This window comes from Salvelinus fontinalis, chromosome 14 (genome assembly GCF_029448725.1).
Source record: "Salvelinus fontinalis isolate EN_2023a chromosome 14, ASM2944872v1, whole genome shotgun sequence".
Classification (NCBI taxonomy): domain Eukaryota; kingdom Metazoa; phylum Chordata; class Actinopteri; order Salmoniformes; family Salmonidae; genus Salvelinus; species Salvelinus fontinalis.
The window spans coordinates 31550742-31577649 of record NC_074678.1 but is presented as its reverse complement, the minus strand read 5'-3'; the positions used below and the strand labels follow the sequence as shown (position 1 = coordinate 31577649).

The window sequence follows — 26908 nt, the reverse complement described above, 5'->3', positions numbered from 1 at the left end:
TGTGCTCATGTGCTCAGTGTGAACCTGCTTTCATCTGTGAAGAGCACAGGGCGCCAGTGGCGAATTTGCCAATCTTGGTGTTCTCTGGCAAATGCGAAACGTCCTGCACGGTGTTGGGCTGTAAGCACAACCCCCACCTGTGGACGTCGGGCCCTCATACCACGCTCATGGAGTCTGTTTCTGACCGTTTGAGCAGACACATGCACATTTGTGGCCTGCTGGAGGTCATTTTGCAGGGCTCTGGCAGTGCACCTCCTTGCACAAAGGCGGAGGTAGCGGTCCTGCTGCTGGGTTGTTGCCCTCCTACGGCCTCCTCCACGTCTCCTGATGTACTGGCCTGTCTCCTGGTAGCGCCTGCATGCTCTGGACACTACACTGACAGACACAGCAAACCTTTTTGCCACAGTTCGCATTGATGTGCCATCCTGGATGAACTGCACTACCTGAGCCACTTGTGTGGGTTGTAGACTCCTTCTCACGCTACCACTAGAGTGAGAGCACCGCCAGCATTCAAAAGTGACCAAAACATCAGCCAGGAAGCATAGGAACTGAGAAGTGGTCTGTGGTCACCACCTGCAGAATCACTTCTGTTTTGGGGGGTGTCTTGCTAATTGCCCATAATTTCCACCTTTTGTCTATTCCATTTGCACAACAGCATGTGAAATGTATTGTCAATCAGTGTTGCTTCCTAAGTGGACAGTTTGATTTCACAGAAGTGTGGTTGACTTGGAGTTACATTGTGTTGTTTAAGTGTTCCCTTTATTTTTTTGAGCAGTGTATAATTATTAATATACACCTACTGTATGATAGCTAGCAAATTATTTCGCTAACTAACGTTAGCGTGCCTAGCTGGAACTTCTGAAGGAAAATGTTTTATTTCTACAATTTCCAAAACCTAACTAAACAAAATTACTTTTACGAGACGTGTTTGTGCCGTCATGTGCATTAGTAGCACAATTTAACTTATGTTCATTCGTTTTTACACTTGTATATAGACTCCATATTGAAATTTTTGGCTGACTTTTCTTAGCGGATGTACAATCGTCACAAACTGAATTATGGGGAGTTTCAGTGAACACAATTGTACACTCGCAAACTCAACTAAAAACGAGGGCTGAGGGGCTTATGTTGCAAACTTCCCTTGTTTGGCTAATCATTTGGATTCCAACAAGGGCATAAGGCGAGGGAAAGTGGACGAGGGTGTCTCCACACACCGCAGCCCTGGTGTCTCCACACACACTGTCACATGACTAAAAGCAGCAAATGAACCACGTGCGCACATTGAATACCAACCAAACGACATGAATATTGATAGACTCAAAGAAAGAGAAAAACTATTCAGACTGTGCCAATTAATATAAACAAGCCATTGTAGGAGAACTATAGCAGATTTGATTTCAGGAAAAGGCTTAGAGCACCAGAGAAAATCTTATCCATTAGGAATCACATGTAACAGTAACCCACATTCTGAGGGATAGTGACACTTAACATAGTACCATTACAGAGGCTGTGACTGAGCTCTCACCTTGTTCTTGAAGTAGACCTCGATAGGCATGAGGAACCCAGCGTAGCCCGACTCCTCCACTTTGTATGGTGGCTCCTTGCATACTGAAGAGACAACACAGGCACATCAGCCACATACATTCAGGTGGATAACATCAATGGTCATTGCTAGAAGGCTAATGGGGAACTAGCCCCAGCCTCCCTGGGAGAGCCAGTCATTACAACCTAAAACTTGTGGGAGCCACCATGGGCAGTAACTAGAGTTCGACCGATTAATCGGAATGGCCGATTAAAATCGGGGCCAATTTCAAGTTTTCATAACAATCGGAAATCGGTATTTTTGGGCGTCGATTTGACGATTTTTAAAATATATTTTTGTACACCTTTATTTAATCTTTATTTAACTAGGCAAGTCAGTTAAGAACACATTCTTATTTTCAATGACGGCCTAGGAACGTTCTGCCTCGTTCAGGGCCAGAAGGACAGATTTTTAACCTTGTCAGCTCGGGGGATCCAATCTTGCAACCTTACAGTTAACTAGTCCAATGCTCTAACACCTAATTACATTGCACTCCACGAGGAGCCTGCCTGTTGGTGAATGCAGTAAGCTAAGGTAAGCTGCTAGCTAGCATTAAACTTATCTTATAAAAAACAATCAATCAATGACTGTCATTGCTCCAATGTGTACTTAACCATAAACATCAATGCCTTTCTTAAAATCAATACAGAAGTATATATTTTTAAACCTGCATATTTAGCTAATAGAAATCCAGGTTAGCAGGCAATATTATCCAGGTGAAATTGTGTCATTTCTCTTGCGTTCATTGCATGCAGTCAGGGTATATGCAACAGTTTGGGCCGCCTGGTTCTTTGCGAACTAATTTGCCAGAATTTTACGTAATTATGACAACATTGAAGGTTGTGCAATGTAACAGACTCATGGATGCCACCCGTTAGATAAAGTACGGAATGGAATAAACGTTTTGTTTTCGAGGTGATAGTTTCCGGATTAGTCAAAGGTATATGGTTTAGAGAGAAATAGTCGACGCGTTATAATTCCTGTAATAACTTGCGGCTGAATTTGAAAGGGGTTCCTTCGTTATTTTACCGTTCATGTCTTCCATAGAGAATGTCTTGAACTACTTCAAATAAGGTCTGTGTTTCGTGCAGGCTTAAACCGCCTCGACGTTTTGATACCCGTGTAAATCTCACTAGGATAAGGTAACGTTTGTCAACATATTTTCATAAATCCACTCTACAATTTTTTTTATCTTCGCTTATATTTAGCCAATATTGATCAGAGTTGCCTTGTCCTATGGATATCTACACAGTTATAAAATTGGCACGGTGATGTAAGCCTACATGAAACACAGACCTTATTTTAAGTGAATCTAAAAATATCCTATGCAATAAATGCAGGTCTGTAATTTTTTATCATAGGTACACTTCAACTGTGAGAGACGGAATCTAAAACAAAAATCCAGAAAATCACATTGTATGATTTTTAAGTAATTAATTTGCATTTTATTGCATAACATAAGTATTTGATACATCAGAAAAGCAAAACTTAATATTTGGTACAGAAACCTTTGTTTGCAATTACAGAGATCATACGTTTCCTGTAGTTCTTGACCAGGTTTGCACACACTGCAGCAGGGATTTTGGCCCACTCCTCCATACAGACCTTCTCCAGATCCTTCAGGTTTCGGGGCTGTCGCTGGGCAATACAGACTTTCAGCTCCCTCCAAAGATTTTCTATCGGGCTCAGGTCTGGAGACTGGCTTGGCCACTCCAGGACCTTGAGATGCTTCTTAGGGAGCCACTCCTTAGTTGCCCTGGCTGTGTGTGTCGGATCGTTGTCATGCTGGAAGACCCAGCCACGACCCATCTTCAATGCTCTTACTGAGGGAAGGAGGTTGTTGGCCAAGATCTCGCGATACATGGCCCCATCCATCCTCCCCTCAATACGGTGCAGTCGTCCTGTCCCCTTTGCAGAAAAGCATCCCCAAAGAATGATGTTTCCACCTCCATGCTTCACGGTTGGGATGGTGTTCTTGGGGTTGTACTCATCCTTCTTCTTCCTCCTTCAAACACGGCGAGTGGAGTTTAGACCAAAAAGCTCTATTTTTGTCTCATCAGACCACATGACCTTCTCCCATTCCTCCTCTGGATCATCCAGATGGTCATTGGCAAACTTCAGACGGGCCTGGACATGCGCTGGCTTGAGCAGGGGGACCTTGCGTGCGCTGCAGGATTTTAATCCATGACGGCGTAGTGTGTTACTAATGGTTTTCTTTGAGACTGTGGTCCCAGCTCTCTTCAGGTCATTGACCAGGTCCTGCCGTGTAGTTCTGGGCTGATCCCTCACCTTCCTCATGATCATTGATGCCCCACGAGGTGAGATCTTGCATGGAGCCCCAGACCGAGGGTGATTGACCGTCATCTTGAACTTCTTCCATTTTCTAATAATTGCGCCAACAGTTGCCTTCTCACCAAGCTGCTTGCCTATTGTCCTGTAGCCCATCCCAGCCTTGTGCAGGTCTACAATTTTATCCCTGATGTCCTTACACAGCTCTCTGGTCTTGGCCATTGTGGAGAGGTTGGAGTCTGTTTGATTGAGTGTGTGGACAGGTGTCTTTTATACAGGTAACGAGTTCAAACAGGTGCAGTTAATACAGGTAATGAGTGGAGAACAGGAGGGCTTCTTAAAGAAAAACTAACAGGTCTGTGAGAGCCGGAATTCTTACTGGTTGGTAGGTGATCAAATACTTATGTCATGCAATAAAATGCTAATTAATTACTTAAAAATCATACAATGTGATTTTCTGGATTTTTGTTTTAGATTCCGTCTCTCACAGTTGAAGTGTACCTATGATAAAAAATTACAGACCTCTACATGCTTTGTAGGTAGGAAAACCTGCAAGATCGGCAGTGTATCAAATACTTGTTCTCCCTAATGTGTGTGTGTGTGTGTGTGTGTGTGTGTGTGTGTGTGTGTGTGTGTGTGTGTGTGTGTGTGTGTGTGTGTGTGTGTGTGTGTGTGTGTGTGTGTGTGTGTATGTATATATATATATATATATATATATATATATATATATATATAAATCATCTGATTAATCGGTATCGGCTTTTTTTGGTCCTCCAATAATTGGTATCATTTAAAATAAATAAATAAATAACATTTGTTAGACCTCTACTCTATAGGCCTTCTGTGTGTGTGCACATCACACTACCATAGAATACATGTAACAGTATTGGTTAAGACAAAGTTGTCAAGGTGAATCCTGTCTCCGCTTCCCAGACAAAAACAAACAAAGTAATCACAGAACCAGTTTGAGGCAAGTTCATTTGTATGTGTGTGTGTGTCTGTGTCTGTGTCTGTGTGTCTGTGTGTCTGTGTGTCTGTGTGTCTGTGTGTCTGTGTGTCTGTGTGTCTGTGTGTCTGTGTGTGTGTGTCTGTGTGTGTGTCTGTGTGTGTGTCTGTGTGTGTGTCTGTGTGTCTGTCTGTGTGTCTGTGTGTCTGTGTCTGTGTGTCTGTGTGTCTGTGTGTCTGTGTGTCTGTGTGTCTGTGTGTCTGTGTGTCTGTGTGTCTGTGTGTCTGTGTGTCTGTGTGTCTGTGTGTCTGTGTGTCTGTGTGTCTGTGTCTGTGTCTGTGTCTGTGTGTCTGTGTCTGTGTGTGTCTGTGTCTGTGTCCGCGCATGCATGAGTATGCTTTGTCCGACCCACCTCTCTTGGGTTTGGGGAAGCTCTCATGGAGCCGGAAGACAACCTTCTCCACAAAGTGCTGTATGTCCCCAGTCTCAGGCCCTCGCACAAACACCATCCAGTCGTGGGTAAAGCCCTCCGAGGTCACCTTCTTCCTCAACTGGGCTCGGTGTCCTAGCTCCAGCTTCACCTGCACTGTGCACTGCAGACACAAGGCCAGACATAAAGTGCCTTCAGAAAGTATTCCCACCCCTTTTACTTTTTCCACATTTTGATGTTAGAGCCCAAATTTAAAATGGATTTTAAAAAATAAATTTTTAAAAATTGTCGCTGGCCTACACACAATAACCCATAATGTTAAACTGGAATTATGTTCATTAAAAAATATTTTTTTAATTAAAAATGAAAAGCTGAAATGTCTTGAGTCAATTAAGTATTCAACCCCTTTATTACGGCGAGTCTAAATAAGTTCAGGAGTCAAAATGTGCTTAAGTCACATAATAAATTGCATGGACTCACTGTGTGCAATAAGTGTTCAACATGATTTTTGAATGACTAGCCTACCTCATCTCTGTATCCCACACACACAATTATCTGTAAGGTCCCTCAGTCGAGCAGTGAATTTCAAACAGATTCAACCACAAAGACCAGGGAGGTTTTCCAATGCCTCGCAAAGAAGGGTACCTATTGGTAGATGGGTAAAAATAAAAAAGCAGACATTGAATATCCCTTTGAGTATGGTGGAGTTATTAGTTACACGTTGGTGTATCGTATTGACACCCAGTCACTACAAAGATACAGGCGTCCTTCCTAACTCAGTTGCTGGAGAGGAAGGACAATGGTGGCTTTAAAACAGTTAGAGTTTAATGGCTGTGATAGGAGAAAACTAAGGATGGATCAAAAATATTGTAGTAACGCCACAATACTAGCCTAATTGACAGAGTGAAAAGAAGGAAGTCTGTACTAGAGGTCGACTGATTAATCGGAATGGCCGATTACTTAGGGCCGATTTCAAATTTTCATAACAATTTGTAATCTGCATTTTTGGACACCGATCATGGCCGATTACATTGCACTCCACGAGGAGACTGCGTGGCAGGCTGACAACCTGTTATGCGAGGGCAGCAAGGAGCCAAGGTAAGGTGCTAGCTAGCATTAAATGTATCTTATAAAAAACAATCAATCTTAACATAATCACTAGTTAACTACACATGGTTGATGATATTATTAGTTTATCTAGCTTGTCCTGCGTTGCATATAATCGATGCTGTGCCTGTTAAATTATCATTGAATCACAGCCTACTTTGCCAAAAGGGTGATTACACAAGCACATTCGCAAAAAAAGCACTATCATAGCACCAAAGTGTACCTAACCATAAACATCAACGCCTTTCTTAACCTGTTGAGGACAGAGGGCGCTGTTTTCACTTTGGGGGAAAATCGTGCCCAATTTAAAACGGCCTCGTACTCAATTCTTGCTCGTACAATATGCATATTATTATTACTATTGGATAGAAAACACTCTCTAGTTTCTAAAACCGTTTGAATTATATCTGTGAGTAAAACAGAACTCCTTTTGCAGCAAACTTCCTCACAGGAAGTGGAAAATCTGAAATCGATGCACTGTTCTAGGGCCTGCCTATTAAAGTCCTTGATATTTATTAGTTTAGATGCACTTCATACGTCTTCCACTAGATGTCAACAGGCAGTTTTGAGAAGAAATGGAGTGTGTAACTTGATCTGGTGTCGAATAATAGCTCTCGGCATGACGTGTCACCAGTTTCCTGTTTTCTGGAGAGCGCGTGAAGGGACCTGGATTTGCCTTCTGATAAGCTGTCGTTATGGACGACTAATATCTCCGGCTTTGATTTTATTTGATACATGTGACAATATCATCGTAAAGTATGTTTTTTCAATATAGTTTAATCAGATTATTGACATTTTTTCGGGAGTTTTGCCGTGTTCCGTTCTCTGAGTTTGTTGACAATGGAGAGATTTGCGCCACTTGGCAAGTGTGCTTGCTAAATCGAGAGGGAAAAAGGCCGTTCTAAAACCAAACAACGATTGTTCTGGACAAAGGACCCCTTGTACAACATTCTGATGGAAGATCAGCAAAAGTAGGACCCATTTTATGATGTTATTTCATATATCTGTCGAACATGTGAACTAGTAGTTTGCGGCCAGGTTTTGGGCACGCTCTCGCCATAATGTAAACTGCATATCGTAATGAAGTTATTTTTAGAATTCTAACACGGCGATTGCATTAAGAATTAGTGTATCTATCATTTCCTATACAACATGTATTTTTTAGTTATGTTTATGAATAGTTATTTGGTCAGAATATGTGTGTCAGAAAAAGTGTCAGAAAAATATCCGGACGTTGTGGGAAAAAGATGCTACGTTAGTACAATGTATAACCACTGATTTCAGCTCTAAATATGCACATTTTCAAACAAAACATAAGTGTATGTATAACCTGATGTTATAGGACTGTCATCTGATGAAGCTTATCAAGGTTAGTCAAAAATTATATATCTTGCTGGTTTATTCGCTATCGCTAACGTGCCTATTGCTATCGCTAACGTGCCTTGATGAATGAATGCGGTAGTGTGGTAGGCTATTGTAGTAAGCTAATATAATGCTATATTGTGTTTGCTGTAAAACACTTTTTAAAAAATCGGAAATATTGGCTGGATTCACAAGATGTTTGTCTTTAATTTGCTGTACACCATCGATTTTTCAGAAATGTTTTATGATGAGTATTTAGGTATTTGACATTGGTGTCTAATTACACTCGCTGCTTCGGTTCTATTTCTGACGGTAGCTGTGATTGTAGCTGCAATGTAAAACTGATTTATACCTCAAATATGCACATTTTTCGAACAAAACATAGATTTATTGTATAACATGTTATAAGACTGTCATCTGATGAAGTTGTTTCTTGGTTAGTTTGGTTGGTTCTTGGTTAGTTAGGTTGGCTTTGTGCATGCTTCCTGTGCTGTGAAAAATGTCTGTCCTTTTTTGTATTTGGTGGTGAGCTAACATAAATATATGTGGTGTTTTCGCTGTAAAACATTTAAAAAAATCAGACATGTTGACTGGATTCACAAGATGTGTATCTTTCATTTGCTGTATTGGACTTGTTAATGTGTGAAAGTTAAATATTTCTAAAAAATATCTTTTGAATTCCGCGCTCTGCCTTTTCAGTGGAATGTGGGAGGAGTTCCGCTAGCGGAACGCCAGAGCCAGACAGGTTAAAATCAATACACAAGTATATATTTTTAAACCTGCATATTTAGTTAATATTGCCTACTAACATGAATTTCTTTTAACTAGGGAAATTGTGTCACTTCTCTTGCGTTCATTGCACGCAGAGTCAGAGTATATGCAACAGTTTGCGCCTGGCTCGTTGCGAACTAATTTGCCAGAATTTTACGTAATTATGACATAACATTGAAGGTTGTGCAATGTAGCATCAATATTTAGACTTAGGGTTGCCGCCCATTCGATAAAATATGGAACGGTTCCGTATTTCACTGAAAGAATAAACGTTTTGTTTTCGAAATGATAGTTTCCGGATTTGATCATATTAATGACCAACGGATCATATTTCTGTGTGTTATTATAATATAAATAAGTCTATGATTTCATAGAGCAGTCTGACTGAGTGGTGCTAGGCAGCAGCAGGCTTGTAAGCATTCATTCAAACAGCACTTTACTGCGTTTGCCAGCAGCTCTTCGCAACTCCCGAGATTAGGCTGGCAATACTAAAGTACCTTTTAGAACATCCAATAGTCAAAGACATATGAAATACAAAATGGTATAGAGAGAAACAGTCCTATAATAACTACAACCTAAAACTTCTTACCTGAGAATTTTGAAGACTCATGTTAAAAGGAACCACAAGCTTTCATATGTTCTCATGTTCTGAGCAAGGAACTTAAACGTGAGCTTTTTTACATGGCACGTATTGCACTTTTAATTTCTTCTCCAACACTTTGTTTTTGCATTATTTCAACCAAATTGAACATGTTTCATTATTTATTTGAGACTAAATTGACTTTATTGATGTATTATATTCAGTTAAAATAAGTGTTCATTGTTAATTCAGTATTGTTGTAATTGTCATTATTGCAAATATATATATATTAAAAATCGTCCGATTAATCGGTATCGGCTTTTATTTGTCCTCCAATAAATCGGTATCGGCGTTGAAAAAAATCATAAATCGGTCGACCTCTAGTCTGTACAGAATACAAATATTCCAAAACATGCATCCTGTTTGTAACAAGGCACTAAAGTAATACTTAAAAAAATGTGGCAAAGCAAATTACATTTTGCCCTGAATACAAAGTACAATGTTTGGGGCAAATCCAATACAACACATTACTGAGTACAAAGCATAGTGGTGGCTGCTGTTATGGGTATGCTTGTAAATGGTAAGGACTGGGAAGTATTTCAGGATAACAAAGAAATGGAATGGAGCTAAGCACAGGCAAAATCCTAGAGGAAAACCTGGTTCAGTCTGCATTCCACTAGACACTGGGAAATGAATTCACCTTTCAGCAGGACAATAACCTCAAACACTAGGCCAAATCTATACAGAGTTGCTTACCAAGAAGACAGTGAATGTTCCGGAGTGGCCAAGAAAGTTTTAACTTAAATCTGCTTGAAAATCTATGGTAAGACTTGAAAATGGTTGTCTAGCAATGATCAACAACCAATGACAGAACTTGAAGAATTATGAAAATAATAAAATGGGCAAATATTGTACAATCCAGATGTACAAAGCTCTTAGAGACTTACCCAGAAAGACTCACAGCTGTAATTTGCTGCCAAAGTTGAATCTAACATGTATTATTACTCAGGGGTGTGAATAGTAATGTAAATGAGATCTTGTTTTTAATTCAATAAATTTGCTAAATTGTCTAAAAACATGTTTTCACTTTGTCAATATGGTGTATTGTGTTAAGATGGATGAGGAAATGTTTTTATCAATTTTGAATTCAGGCAGTAACAACAAAATGTGGAATAAGTCAAGAGGTAGGAATACTTTCTGAAGGCACTGTAACAAAGAAAAAGTAGGCCTAGCATCTTTATTTATTTCACCTTTATTTAACCAGGTAGGCTAGTTGAGAACAAGTTCTCATTTACAACTGCGACCTGGCCAAGATAAAGCAAAGCAGTGCAACACAAACAACACAGAGTTACACATGGAATAAACAAACATACAGTCAATAATATAATAGAAAAAAGTATATATACAGTGTGTGCAAATGAGGTAGGATAACAGAGGTAAGGCAATAAATAGGCCATAGACGCAAAATAAATACAATATAGCAATTAAACACTGTCGTGATAGATGTCCAGAAGATGAGTGTACAAGTAGAGATACTGTAGTGCAAAGGAGCAAAATAAATACAATAAATCCCCATAAACAGTATGGGGATAAGGTAGTTGGATGAGCTATTTACAGATGGGCTATGTACAGGCGCAGTGATCTGTGAGCTGCTCTGACAGCTGGTGCTTAAAGCTAGAGAGGGAGATATGAGTCTCCAGCTTCAGTTAATTTTGCAGTTCGTTCCAGTCATTGGCAGCAGAGAACTGGAAGGAAAGGCGACCAAAGGAGGAATTGGCTTTGGGGGTGACCAGTGAAATATACCTGCTGGAGCGCGTGCTACGGGTGGGTGCCGCTATGGTGACCAGTGAGCTGAGATAAGGCGGGACTTTACCTAGCAGAGACTTGTAGATGACATGGAGCCAGTGGGTTTGGCAACGAATATGAAGCGAGGGCCAGCCAACGAGAGCATACAGGTCGCAATGGTGGGTAGTATATGGGGCTTTGATGACAAAACGGATGGCACTGTGATAGCGAACTGGATGCAGTCTGAATAGAGCGTTGGAGGCTATTTTGTAAATGACATCGCCGAAGTCAAGGATCGGTAGGATAGTCAGTTTTACGGGGGTATGTTATGCAACATGAGTGAAGGATGCTTTGTTGCGAAATAAGAAGCAAATTCTAGATTTAATTTTGGAATGGAGATGCTTAATGCGAGTCTGGAAGGAGAGTTTACAGACTAGCCAGACACCTGGGTATTTGTAGTTGTCCACATATTCTAAGTCAGAACTGTCCAGAGTAGTGATGCTGGACGGGCGGGCAGGTGTGGGCAGCGATCAGTTGAAGAGCATGCATTTAGTTTTACTTGCATGTAAGTGCAGTTGGAGGCCACGGAAGGGGAGTTGTCTGGCATTGAAGCTCGTCTGGAGGTTAGTTAACACAGTGTCCGAAGAAGGGCCAGAAGTATACAGAATGGTGCCGTCTGCATAGAGGTGGATCAGAGAATCACCAGCAGCAAGAGCGACATCCTTGATGTATACAGTGAAGAGAGTTGGCCCGATGATTGAACCCTGTGGCACCCCCATAGAGACTGCCAGAGGTCAGGACAACAGGCCCTCCGATTTGACACACTGAACTCCGTCTGAGTAGTAGTTGGTGAACCAGGCGAGGCAGTCATTTGAGAAACCAAGGCTGCTGAGTCTGCCGATAAGGATACGGTGATTGACTGAGTCGAAAGCCTTGGCCAGGTCGATGAAGACGGCTGCACAGTACTGTCTTTTATCGATGGCGGTTATGATATCGTTTAGGACCTTGAGCGTGACTGAAACCAGATTGCATAGCGGAGAAGGTACGGTGGGATTCGAAATGGTCGGTAATCTGTTTGTTAACTTGGCTTTCGAAGACCATAGAAAGGCAGGGTAGGATAGATATAGGTCTGTAGCAGTTTGGGTCTAGAGTGTCTCCCCCTTTGAAGAGGGGGAAGACCGCGGCAGCTTTCCAATCTAAGGGAATCTCAAACGATGCGAAAGAGAGGTTGAACAGACTAGTAATAGGGAACACAACAATGTCGGCAGAACATTTTATTAAGAGACGGTCCAGATTGTCTAGCCCGGCTGATTTGTAGGGGTCCAGATTCTGCAGCTCATTCAGAACATCAGCTATCTGGATTTGGGTGAAGGAGAAATGGGGGAGGCTTGGACAAGTTGCTGTGGGGGGTGCAGAGATGTTGACCGGGGTTGGGGTAGCCAGGTGGAAAGCATGGCCAGCCGTAGAAAAATGCTTATTGAAATTCTCAATTATCGCGGATTTATCGGTGGTGACAGTGTTTCCTAGCCTCAGTGCAGTGGGCAGCTGGAAGGAGGTGCTCTTATTCTCCATGGACTTTAGTGTCCCAGAACTTGAGTTTGTGCTACAGGATGCAAATTTCTGTTTGAAAGGCTAGCCTTGGGCCTCCCGGGTTGCGCAGTGGTCTAGGGCACTGCATCGCAGCGCTAGCTGTGCCACCAGAGTCTCTGGGTTCGCGCCCAGGCTCTGTCGCAGCCAGCCGCGACCGGGAGGTCCGTGGGGCGATGCACAATTGGCCTAGCGTCGTCCGGGTTAGGGAGGGTTTGGCCGGTAGGGATATCCTTGTCTCATCGCTCCTGTGGCGGGCTGGGTGCAGTGCGCGCTAACCAAGGGGGGCGGGTGCACGGTGTTCCCTCCGACACATTGGTGCGGCTGGCTTCCGGGTTGGCGGCGCGCTGTGTTAAAAAGCAGTGCGGCTTGGTTGGGTTGTGCTTCGGAGGACGCATGGCTTTCGACCTTCGTCTCTCCCGAGCCCGTACGGGAGTTGTAGCGATGAGACAAGATAGTAATTACTAGCGATTGGATACCACGAAAATTGGGGAGAATAATAAAAAATATATATATATTAAAAAAAAATTGCCTTTGCTTTCCTAACTGCCTGTGTATATTGGTCCCTAACGTACCTGAAAAGTTGCATATCGCGGGGGCTATTCGATGCTAATGCAGTACGCCACAGGATGTTTTTGTGCTGGTCAAGGGCAATAAGGTCTGGAGTGAACCAAGGGTTATATCTGTTCCTGGTTCTACATTTTTTGAATGGGGCATGTTTATTTAAGATGGTGAGGAAAGCACTTTTAAAGAATAACCAGGCATTCTCTACTGACGGAATGAGGTGAATATCCTTCCAGGATATCCGGCCAGGTCGATTAGAAAGGCCTGCTCGCTGAAGTGTTTTGGGAGCGTTTGACAGTGATGAGGGGTGGTCGTTTGACCGCAGACCAATTACGGACGCAGGCAATGAGGCAGTGATCGCTGAGATCCTGGTTGAAGACAGCAGCGGTGTATTTGGAGGGCAGGTTGGTTAGGATGATATCTATGAGGGTGCCCGTGTTTACAGATTTGGGTTGTACCTGGTAGGTTCCTTGATAATTTGTGTGAGATTGAGGGCATCAAACTTAGATTGTTGGATGGACGGGGTCTTAAGCATGTCCCAGTTTGGGTCACCTAACAGCACGAGCTCTGAAGATAGATGGGGGGCAATCAGTTCACATATGGTGTCCAGGGCACAGCTGGGGGCAGAAGGTGGTCTATAGCAAGTGGCAACGATGAGAGACTCGTTTCTGGAAAGGTGGATTTTTAAAAGTAGAAGCTCAAATTGTTTGGGCATAGACCTGGATAGTATGACAGAGCTCTACAGGCTCTCTCTGCAGTAGATTGCAACTCCGCCCCCTTTGGCAGTTCTATCTTGTCGGAAAATATTATAGTTAGGGATGGAAATTTCAGGGTTTTTGGTGGTGTTCCTAAGCCAGGATTCAGACACGGCTAGGACATCCGGGTTGGCAGAGTGTGCTAAGGCAGTGAATAAAACAAACTTAGGGAGGAGGCTTCTAATGTTAACATGCATGAAACCAAGGTTTTTACGGTTACAGAAGTCAACAAATGAGAGCGCCTGGGGAATGGGAGTGAAGCTAGGCACTACAGGGCCTGGATTAACCTCTACATCACCAGAGGAACAGAGGACGAGTAGGATAAGGGTACGGCTAAAGGCTATAAGAACTGGTCGTCTAGAACTTTCGTAACAGAGAGTAAAAGGAGCAGGTTTCTGTGCACGGTAGAATAGATCCAAGGCATAATGTACAGAGAAAAGGTATGGTAGGATGTGAATACCGTGGAGGTAAACCTATGCACTGAGTGACGAGAGAGATTTTGTCTCTAGAAACATAATTTAAACCAGGTGAGGTCACCGCATATGTGGGTGTTGGAACTAAAGGGTTAACCTGTTTGGGATAGGGGGCAGCATTTTCACTTTTGCATGAAATGCGTGCCCAGAGTAAACTGCCTGCTACTCTGTCCCAGATGCTAATATATGCATATTATTAGTAGCATTGGATAAAAAACACTGAAGTTTCTAAAACTGTTTGAATGATGTCTGTGAGTATAACAGAACTCATATGGCAGGTGAAAACCTGAGAAAAATCCAACTAGGAAGTGTTAAATCTGAGGTTGTAGTTTATCAAAGCTTGGCCTACCGAATACAGTGTCTATGGGGTTAAGTTGCACTTCCTAAGGCTTCCACTAGATGTCAACCGTCTTTAGAAACTTGTTTCAGGCTTCTGCTATACCCCCTCCTTTATAGCAGAAGCCTGAAAGCCGGAATGGGAGCTGAATGAGTCATGGGTCTGGCAGAGTGTCTCACGCTCGTGACGCGTGCTGCAGACAGAGTTAGCTCTTGTTCCAGTGCTTTGCTACAGACAATGGAATTCTCCGGTTGGAACATTATTGATGATTTGTTAAAAACATCCTAAAGATTGATTCCATACATCGTTTGATATGTTTCTACGACCTGTATTGGAACTTTGAGTTTATGTCTGGACGTAGTGCTCATGAAGATGGATTACTGGGCTGAACACGCTAATAACTAGTGGCTATTTGGACATACATGATGGACTTTATGGAACAAATCAGTCATTTATTGTCGAACTGGAATTCCTGGGAGTGCATTCTGATGAAGATCAAAGGTAAGTGAATATTTATCACGTTATTTCTAACTTCTGTTGACTCCAACATGGCGGATATTTCTTTGGCTGGATTGGGCTCTGAGCACCGTACTCAGATTATGCTTTTTCCGTTAAGTTTTTTTGAAATCTGACCCAGCGGTTGCATTAAGGAGAAGTCTATCTTTAATTCTGCGAATAACACTTGTATCTTTTATCAATGTTAATTATGAGTATTTCTGGGATTTCTGTGGCTATCTGCAAAACCACCGGATGTTTTGGAATCAAAACATAACTGCACGTAACGCGCCAATGTAAACTGAGATTTTTGGATATAAATATGCACATTATCGAACAAAACATACATGTATTGTGTAACATGATGTCCTATTAGTGTCATCTGATGAAGATCAAAGGTTAGTGATTAATTTTATCTATATTTCTGCTTTTTGTGACTCCTATCTTTGGCTGGGAAAATGGCTGTGTGTTCTTTTGACTTGGCTCTGAACTAACATAATCATATGTTGTGCTTTCGCTGTAAAGCCCTTTTGAAATCGGACACGATGGGTAGATTAACAAGATGTTTATCTTTAATTTGCTGTATTGGACTTGTTAATATGTGAAAGTTACATATTTCTCAAAAATATTTTTAATTTCCCGCGCTGCCTTTTCAGCGGAATGTTGTCGAGGGGCTCCGCTAGCAGAACGCCTGCGCTAGAAAGGTTAACTAAGGCGTATTGAGCAGGGCTAGAGGCTCTACAGTGAAATAAGGCAATAATTACTAACCAAAACAGTAATGGACAAGGCATATAGACATTAGGGAGAGGCATGCGTAGCCGAGTGATCATAGGGGTCCAGTGAGTGGCTCGGGCCGGAGACACAGCGATTCAGGCAGCTAGCGGGTCGGGGCTTGCAAGCTAGCAGAAGGGCCTTAGAGGGACGTTGCGACGGAAGAAGTCTGTTGTAGCCCCCTCGTGCTGTTACGTCGGCAGACCAGTCGTAGTGGATCAGCAGGGCTCCGTGTGGTAAAAGGGTCCAGGCCAATTAGCAAAATAGGTATAGTGGCCAAAGAATTTGTCCGATGGGCCACTTAAGCTAGCAGTCCGATATGCTCTAGACAGCTAGCGGGCCGCGGCTAGCAGATGGGCATTCAGGGGACGTTGCGGCGGAGGTACCAGTTGATAAACCCTCTTGTGCGAATTACGTCGGTAGTCCAGTCGTGATGGGTCGGCGGGGGTCCAGGCCAATTGACAAAATAGGTATTGTAGCCCAAGGAGTGGCTGATGGACCTCTTCGGCTAGCCGTGAGATGGGCCTAGCAAAGGCTAGCTCCAGGCTAATTGCTTCGGGACAGAGACGTTAGCCAGGAGTGGCCACTCGGATAGCAGCTAGCTAGCTGCGATGATCCAGGTGAAAATGTCCAGAGCTTGTGGTAGGAATCCGGAGATATGGAGAAAAATAAGTCTGATTTGCTCTGGTTTGAGTCGCGCTGTGCAGACTGGCGAGAGTTGTCCGGGCTAATGGTAGCTGACTACTAGCTAGTCTTCTCTAGGATACGGGGCAGCATTTTCACATTTGGATGAAAAGCATACCCAAATTCAACTGCCAGCTACTCATCCCCAGAAGATAAGAAATCAAATCAAATCTAATTTTATTTGTCACATACACATGGTTAGCAGATGTTAATGCGAGTGTAGCAAAATGCTTGTGCTTCTAGTTCCGACAATGCAGTAATAACCAAAGATATGCATATTATTAGTAGATTTGGATAGAAAACACTCTGAAGTTTCTAAAACTGTTTGAATCATGTATGTGAATATAACAGAACTTATTTAGCAGGTGAAACTTGAGGACAAACCATTCAGATTTTCTTTTTTTGGTCACTTTCAATGGGTTTTCATTGGGAATCCAGACCTTCTTGCAGTTCCTAACGCTTCCATTGGATGTCAAAAGTCTTTAGAAATTGGTTGAGGTTTTTTCCTTTGTGTAATGAAGAAGTACAGCCATCTTGAACGAGAGTCACTTGAAGTGTACTGTTAGATAGAGGCGCATGACCAGAAAGCTAGCTACAGTTTGTTTTAATCCTGTATTTTACACAGATCATCCCGTCTTCAATTTTATCGATTATTTACGTAAAAAAAAAATACCTAAAGTTGTATTACAAAAGTAGTTTGAAATGTTTTGGCAAAGTTTACAGGTAACTTTTTAGATATTTTGTAGTCACGTTGCACAAGTTGGAACCGGTGTTTTTCTGGATCAAACGCGCCAAATAAATGGACATTTTGGATATATATCGACGGAATTAATCGAACAAAAGGACCATTTGTGATGTTTATGGGACATATTGGAATGCCAACAACAGAAGCTCGTCAAAGGTAAGGCATGAATTATATTGTTATTTCTGCGTTTTGTGTCACGCCTGCAGGGTTGAAATATGCTTCTCTCTCTTTGTTTACTCTGTTGCTATTCTCAGATTATAGCATCGTTTGCTTTCCCCGAAAAGCCTATTTGAATTCTGACATGTTGGCTGGATTCACAACAAGTGTAGCTTTAATTTGGTATCTTTCATGTGTGATTTCATGAAAGTTTGATTTTATAGTAATTTATTTGAATTTGGCGCTCTGCATTTTTACTGGCTTTGGGCCAAGTGGGACGTTAACTTCTCTGGGATATGTGGGACGCTATCTGGCTAGCTTTTGTTGGGGGTTCCGGTTCAAAAGTAAAGAAAATAGCAGACCCATACCACATTGGGTGAGGCAGATTGCAGGAGAGTATGTTGAGGTTAAGAAAAATATATGCGAAGATATAAAAAAGACATACACGGGACACGACGAGGACAATAGACATCTGACTGCTACGCCATCTTGGTTATCACATCTAAAATTCATCACAAGTTGTTTCTTTCTGACCATTTTATTGAAAACAATCACAGTAAGTCACTTAATTGTTACCCACAAATTATATGACATTGAGTAAAAACAGCTGCATTGCAAAGGAAAATAATTCCATACTACAATTTCAAAAAGTTTGTTGTTCTGAGATGAAAGACAGACTACATAGACTGGGGTTCGTTTTCAAGAAAAATGTTAGTAGTTGGACGGACATGAGACGCGGGGGGGGGGGGGTGGAGAAGGCACTTTATGTCCATGCCTGAAGAATGTGGGGATTTGGCCCCTTCTTTCCGCAGTGCTCATGAGCTGTGACTGAGTGGAGAGATTAGGGGACAGGATTGAGATGAGCTGGTCTGGCACTCTCAGCCTCACACACCGCCTCCCTAGCGTCTCGCCCGGCCATTCTGTGGCGGTAATGCCCTTTAACTCCAGACTCTACCACACCCTGGGTCAGTGCAGCAGCCATGGAGCCCCTCCACATCAACCAACCAGCTCCCCAGGACCCCTGGCCATCACCAAATACAGCTAAGAGACAACCCGCAATTCATACACTGACCCTCACAGATCATAACAAAATAGGTCTGAGATTGTTGACATTGACTTATGCAATAAAGATTCTTGATTCATGACAAAAGAATTCACAGAGGCAGAATGACATTCCATAATTTAATTTGGTTTACTTCCCACTTCCCAGCAAGAACAAGATAACAAAATACAACATTACTGTGGCAAGTGAACCCCCCTAGGAAATGAACTCCTTGGCAGACAAGCAGGCTCTTACAACAATGAACCCCCACGTGCCATGAAAATAACATGACCAAAGGAAAAATAATCTTAAAGTCTCCTTTGATGAGGCACACAGACAATGAAAACAGACTACTCCATCAACAGAACAGACACACCTGCAGAACTTTGAGCTCTGTATGGGTGGACAGGCCCTACCAGACACCACAGCCCTTACAGAGATCCTTACAGAGGTCTACTCCAATTACAAAGCATGCAACTATCCCACCACTATCTGGTTTGAACATGACCATCGCAGGTGTATTATTGTGAATTGAACTGTGATTTTGATAATAGCACAATTTGTTCAATGACAGAGCACAGACGTTATGGTGCACAACAACATCTCCTGAAATAAGGAATGTAGCCAGAGGGCAGTTTTAGCAAAACCAAATAATTGTGGTGGTCTAGATTTCAGACTATAGAGACAAAACTTGAAATGCACACAAATACAATGACTATCTTCTTAGATGTTTCATGGTTGTTGATGATGGATAGTTTTTTTTTTTTTTGCCACTATGGGTAATCAGGCTAAAAATATGAGTCCTTGTCACGGAATTCCATTCTTCAAAGGGGTAACACCGGACAGTGACATGTTCCGACAAGTTCATGCCATGAGTCACTGACTTTGATATGGAAATAGAGTTTGCATTCTCATGATCAGCATGCATTCAAACTCCTACCTAGAGTAACAGCGGAATTACTGACATTATATTTTGAAAAAATAAGATGGACATCGATGTGGACATAGTTCATGGATGTTCTTTCATGTTTTCACCCAACCAACCACAGTCTCCAGCTAGCTGTTAAGCACGCAATTTGTATCTACGATATTCAAATATCTTCATTCGTGCACAATCTTTGCCTTTAAACTGGTGATGTGATTCCCGCTTTTCAATTCCTCGCCGCTAGATACACACCCCTCCACCCAGACATGGAAAGATCAATCCTTTCCACCGGTGCCTTATAGTGAAGGGCCGCGAGAGCGTCCCTAACAGGTAGCTCGAGCTAAATTAGGTTACGAACCGAGTAAGGAGTGAGTATGTCTTACTTTCACAATATATTATGCCATAATACACAAGCAAGCAAGAAATCCCTTTGTATTCCCGTCTGATTGTGTGGCTAGCTAGCAATGCTGAGTGAGGCTAACGTTAGCCAGCTCGCTATGTCAAATAAAGATGTGTGGCTAGCTAGCAAAGCGCGTGAGCCAACTATGAGTTCGATTAGCAGGATTTTTTTTTGAGCACCAGGCATTCATTTCTGTCCCGGGCGCAGCCTTCTAGCATTCTTTCGGTTAGAAGTTCAGGATTCACGAGGGGACATAAAAGTAACTTTACCTGATTCTCCATGATTCTGTGGCTTCAGTGATTGTTCTATTTATTTACAGCGACGTTTCGCGATAGGTTGTTCCCTGCACCTCATTGTGTGTCAAATTCAGCCTAAAACCGGAAGCCAGACAGCACCCCTCCCCTTCCAGACGGCTGCTGGCAAGCAACCAAAACAGAAAGCTTTCTTATCCAATCAGATAGGCAAAAGTTTAAGTAGTTTGTATTGAACCAACCATAGCACTTCAGAGGTGGGACTTCTCACGAGCGGCAAATACATTCCAAGTATTTTCTGTAGCATCTAGGAGTGACAGGGAAGGCTGGTCTCATAGACTAGACGTAGCATAGTAAATGAAAAACAAAAGGAGGATGGCTGGTCGGGGTGGGTGTATAATGCGAATGTCTAACAACCCAAAGGACAACTTTAGCATTTTAGCTAATTAGCAACTTTGCAACTACTTAGGCCTACTACTTTTTAGCTACTTTGCAACTACTTAGCATGTTAGCTAACCTTTCCCCTAACCATTAGCAATCCAAGATGGCGTAGCAGTGTAGACGTGTTTTGTTTCATCCTCTCGTGTACGTTTGTATTTTTCGTATTTCTTGTATATATATATATATATATATATATATATATATATATATATATATATATAAATAAATAAAAATCTATCTCTTTTCGATTTTTATCTCGATTATACCTTCCGGTAACCTACCTCACCCAATGTGATACGGAATCGCTATTATTTTTTAACTTTGGAACACATTCAAGAACCCGCAGTAGCTAACCGGCTAATCAGCTGCAAGCTATTTAGTCATTTTTAGCCGCTGCTAGCAGCTTTTACCTTCTGCACAGACACCAGCCCTGTTATTAGCCTGGATATTACTCTCCAATTTACCAGCATCGGACTGTCTCTCCACCTTAACGCCGGATTCCTACCGTAATCCCTGAGCCACTACTTCTGATCCTCACAGCTAGCTTGCAGCTAGCACCACTGCCACGAAGCTAGCACCAGTTAGCAAACACAATTCTACAATACCTCTTTCACCATCGCCATCCGGCTTGGATTCTCTGTCGACACTACCACGTCTGGTCTGCAGACGAATACCCCATCCGCTGTGCCCTCAACCGGCCTCCGTCTGAGCAGACCCCCTCCGTCTGAGCAGACCACCCCCCGGGCTACTAACTTTAAACGCCGCGTGCTAGCGTAGTGGCGGCTTCCCTGCTCCATCTACGGCTGCCCCCTGGACACTATGATCACTTGGCTACATAGCTGATGCCTGCCGGACTGTCCATTAATTCATGGTACTCCATTCTGTTTATTTGGGTTTTATTTGTCGGCTCTGTGTTTTAACTCAGGCTCTGTGTGTAGTTAATCCGACCCTCTCTGCCTAGTCGTCGCCATTTTTACCTGCTGTTGCTGTGTTAGCTGACTAGCTGCTGTTATCTCACCTGTTGTTTTAGCTAGCTCTCCCAATCAAGACCTGCAATCACTTTATGCCTTACTGTATGTCTCTCTCAAATATCAATATGCCTTGTATACTGTTGTTCAGGCTAGTTATCATTGTTTTGGTTTGCAATGGACCCCGTAGTTCCACTCTCCGTACCTCTGATACCTCCTTTGTCCCACCTCCCACACATGCAGTGACCTCACCCATTGAGACCAGCATGTCCAGAGATACAACCTCTCTTATCATCACCCAGTGCCTGGGCTTGCCTCCGCTGTACCCATGCCCCACCATACCCCTGTCTGCACATTATGCCCAGAATCTATTCTACCACGCCCATAAATCTGCTCCTTTTATTCCTTGTCCCCAACGCTCTAGGCGACCAGCACAAAAACATCCTGTGGCGAACTGCAATAGCATCGAAGAGCCCCCGCGATATGCAACTGTTCAGAGAAGTCAGGAACCAATACACGCAGTCAGTCAGGAAAGCTAACTCCAAAAAGTTATGGGATACTGTAAAGTCCATGGAGAACAAGAGCACCTCCTCCCAGCTGCCCACTGCACTGAGGCTAGTTAACACGGTCACCACCGATAAATCCGTGATAATCGAAAACTTCAACAAGCATTTCTCAACGGCTGGCCATGCCTTCCTCCTGGCGACTCCAACCTTGGCCAACAGCCCTGCAACCCCCCCCCCCCCCCCCCCCCCCCGCTGCTACTCGCCCAAGCCTCCCCAGATTCTCCTTTACCCAAATCCAGATAGCAGATGTTCTGAAAGAGCTGCAAAACCTGGACCCATACAAATCAGCTGGGCTTGACAATCTGGACCCCCTATTTCTGAAACTGTCCACCGCCATTGTCGCACCCCCTATTACCAGCCTGTTCAACCTCTCCTTCGTATCATCTGAGATCCCCAAGGATTGGAAAGCTGCCGCGGTCATCCCCCTCTTCAAAGGGGGAGACACCCTGGACCCAAACTGTTACAGACCTATATCCGTCCTGCCCTGCCTATCTAAGGTCTTCGAAAGCCAAGTCAACAAACAGATCACTGACCATCTCGAATCCCACCGTACCTTCTCCGCTGTGCAATCCGGTTTCCGAGCCGGTCACGGGTGCACCTCAGCCACGCTCAAGGTAATAAACGATATCATAACCACCATCGATAAAAGACAGTACTGTGCAGCCGTCTTCATCGACCTGGCCAAGGCTTTCGACTCTGTCAATCACCATATTCTTATCGGCAGACTCAGTAGCCTCGGTTTTTCTAATGACTGCCTTGCCTGGTTCACCAACTACTTTGCAGACAGAGTTCAGTGTGTCAAATCGGAGGGCATGCTGTCCGGTCCTCTGGCAGTCTCTACGGGGGTACCTCAGGGTTCAATTCTTGGGCCGACTCTTTTCTCTGTATATATCAATGATGTTGCTCTTGCTGCGGGCGATTCCCTGATCCACCTCTACGCAGACGACACCATTCTGTATACTTCTGGCCCTTCCTTGGACATTGTGCTATCTAACCTCCAAACGAGCTTCAATGCCATACAACACTCCTTCCGTGGCCTCCAACTGCTCTTAAACGCTAGTAAAACCAAATGCATGCTTTTCAACCGTTCGCTGCCTGCACCCGCACGCCTGACTAGCATCACCACCCTGGACGGCTCCGACCTAGAATATGTGGACATCTATAAGTACCTAGGTGTCTGGCTAGACTGCAAACTCTCCTTCCAGACTCATATCAAACATCTCCAATCCAAAATCAAATCTAGAGTCAGCTTTCTATTTCGCAACAAAGCCTCCTTCACTCACGCCGCCAAACTTACCCTAGTAAAACTGACTATCCTACCGATCCTCGACTTCGGCGATGTCATCTACAAAATAGCTTCCAATACTCTACTCAGCAAACTGAATTTAGTTTATCACAGTGTCATCCGTTTTGTTACTAAAGCACCTTATACGACCCACCACTGTGACCTGTATGCCCTAGTCGGGTGGCCCTCGATACATGTTCGTCGTCAGACCCACTGGCTCCAGGTCATCTATAAGTCTTTGCTAGGTAAAGCTCCACCTTATCTCAGCTCACTGGTCACGATGGCTACACCCACCCGTAGCACGCGCTCCAGCAGGTGTATCTCACTGATCATCCCTAAAGCCAAAACCTAATTTGGACGCCTTTCCTTCCAGTTCTCTGCTGCCTGCGACTGGAACGAATTGCAAAAATCTCTGGAGTTGGAGACTTTTATCTCCCTCAACAACTTTAAACATCTGCTATCCGAGCAGCTACCCGATCGCTGCAGCTGTACATAGTCCATCGGTATATAGCCCACCCAATTTACCTACCTCACCCCCCATACTGCTTTTATTTATTTACTTTTCTGCTCTTTTGCACACCAGTATCTCTACTTGCACATGATCATCTGATGATTTATCACTCCAGTGTTAATCTGCTAAATTATAATTATTCGATTTATTGCCTACCTCATGCCTTTTGCACACATTGTATATAGATTCTCTTTTTTTTCTACCATGTTATTGACTTGTTTATTGTTTACTCCATGTTTAACTCTGTGTTGTTGTCTGTTCACACTGCTATGCTTTATCTTGGCCAGGTCGCAGTTGCAAATGAGAACTTGTTCTCAACTAGCCTACCTGGTTAAATAAAGGTGAAATAAAATAAAATAAAAAATAACATTAATCATTAACCTAACTCCTAACCTTAACCCTTAACCCATAGCCTAGCTAATGTTAGCCACCTAACTAACGTTAACGTTAGCCACAACAAATTGGAATTTGTAACATCAAATAAAAATGTATTGGTCACATACACGTGATTCGTAGATGTTATTGCGGGTGTAGTGAAATGCTTGTGCTTCTAGCTCCAACATTGCAGTAATATCTAACAAGTAATATCTAACAAATTACAGAACATATACCCAATACACACAAATCTAAGTAGGATTGAATTAAGACTATATACATATGGATGAGCGATGTCAGAGCGGAAAGGACTAAGATACAGTAGAATAGTATAAAAAAACAGTATATACATATGAAATGAGTAATGCAAGATATGTAATCATTATTAAGTGACTAAGATACCGTAGAATAGTATAGAATACGGTTTATACACATGAGATGAGTAATGGTAGATATGTAAACATTAATTGACTAAGATACTAAGGTAGTTTGCCCCCGGTAATGGACTGGGCAGACTGCACCGCATATCATATGTATTGCAAATTCAGAACATATTGTACGAATTGCAATTCGTAGAATATCATAGGAATTGTAATTAGTAACATATCATACGAAATGGATGATGGACATCCACAAATTAATACATACCAAACCAAACATAACATATTGTATCATACTAATTTGAGTGTCCTTGATTTTCGTTTACTATATTACGTCTACCTCTGAGTCCAGGTTGGGAGCTTGTCTTAATAAATAAAGCAATAAGGACGTGGATCCAGATGTGAAAGGCACATTGGATAAATCAATGTAAAAGCAGTGATCTGATATATTCACAGATTTTTAAAAAATAAAATAAAAAATAAAAAAATGTGTGAATATCTCATAAAACTGACGTTAATTTAGCCTATAACAGTCTATTGAATCACAAATGAAAATCATATTCCCAAAGGAGTTCTTGTCCCCAGTTGAAAGTACCTAGGTGGATGCATGCCAATTTGGGATATATGAGGAACATTATTGAAACTGAAACATAATCGAAATTGAAACATTTATATTGCAATACATAACACTCGTTGGTGACATTGACATTGATCGTAGAAATTAAGGACATTGATTTCTAGTAATGGATGACATTTTTTTTTTTTTTATGGATTTGCTTCGAGGCAATACTGAGTATTGCATAGCATAGCATTACATAGGCCCACAGGATATTGCATATAGGCCTATATCAAAACACCCAAATATGTCTGTGTTTGCTTTGATACCATAATAACTTTAGATGCACAATCGAGAGCATCTTGTCGGGCTGTATCACCGTCTGGTACGGCAACTGCTCCGCCCACAACCGTAAGGCTCTCCAGAGGGTAGTGAGGTCTGCACAACGCATCACCGGGGGCAGACTACCTGCCCTCCAGGACACCTACACCACCCGATGTCACAGAAAGGCCAGAAAAATCATCAAGAACAACAACCACCCGAGCCACTGCCTGTTCACCTCGCTATCATCCAGAAGGCGAGGTCAGTACAGGTGCATCAAAGCAGGGACCGAGAGACTGAAAAACAGCTATCTCAAGGCCATCAGACTGTTAAACAGCCATCACTAACGTTGAGTGTCTGCTGCCAACATACTGACTCATCTCTAGTCACTTTAATAATAAAAAATTGGATGTAATAAATGTATCACTAGCCACTTTAAACAATGCCACTTAATATAATGTTTACATACCCTACATTACTCATCTCATATGTATATACTGTACTCTATACCATCTACTGCATCTTGTCTATGCCGTTCGGCCATCGCTCATCCATATATTTTTATGAACACATTCTAATTCATTCCTTTACACTTGTGTGTATAAGGTAGTGTTATGAAATTGTTAGATTACTTGTTAGATATTACTGCATGGTCGGAACTAGAAGCGCAAGCATTTCGCTACACTCGCATTTACATCTGCTAACCATGTGTATGTGACAAATAACATTTGATTTGATTTGAACTTCCACTGCTTTACGTTCAGGAGCAAGTGCTGAATAAAAACAACAGTGAGATCCACCATGCCACAGATTGAGTAGGCGTCCATCCCAAACTCTCACCCCTTGACTTGACCCGAGCTGCATTTCTTTAAGCAGAGTGTGATGCAAAGATTACAAAAGACAGACTCAATCTTCTTTCTCTAGTGCCTCAAATGTGGTGGTGTACTGGGTCTATTTCCAATGGGTAATCTGAATAGAGAGCAGCATAGCTCCTAATAGAAGACGTCCTCAGCTTTTCAGGGACACAGGGACTAGAGGCACTCCGCAGTGGGCCTGTAGCGGGGGACACTTTGATGTGTGATGACCAGGCCACTGCTGTTGGACAGAGGGTCAGAGCTTTCTATCAGCCCTGGCCTCTCTGTGTCACTCACACTGATCCAGTCTTTGAGGCATGGATCAGTCTTTATGAAACTCCCATCTGGATGTCAGAGATATATAAATGTTATAATTTAGTCAATCCCTGTTTTGCGTCTCCGTGGTTGAAGTGGTTACCATGTTTGATTGAGTCATCACTGAAAGGGGTTTATCAATAGAATTGTATAAAATGTGCAAACACACACACACACACACACATCCTGTATATACACTGAGTGTACAAAACATTATGAACACCTGCTCTTCCATGACATAGACTGACATGGTGAATCCAGGTGAAAGCTATGGTCCCTTATTGATGTCACCTGTTAAA

At 42.6% G+C, this 26908-nt stretch overlaps 1 protein-coding gene across 2 annotated transcripts in view; it reads right to left on the bottom strand.

Moving 5' to 3' along the window:
- The window catches only part of LOC129810634 (protein ENL-like), a 32736-nt gene extending 12568 nt beyond the window's left edge, over positions 1-20168 (bottom strand). For both annotated transcript variants that reach the window (XM_055861339.1, XM_055861340.1), the window contains exons 1-3: positions 20056-20168; positions 5230-5410; positions 1526-1608 (exon numbers count right to left, since the gene is read on the bottom strand). In XM_055861339.1, coding sequence (XP_055717314.1) covers positions 1526-1608; positions 5230-5410; positions 20056-20067 — 276 coding nt within the window. In that variant the 5' untranslated portion in view covers positions 20068-20168. The remainder of the gene's footprint in view (positions 1-1525; positions 1609-5229; positions 5411-20055) is intronic.
- Positions 20169-26908: the final 6740 nt, after the last annotated feature.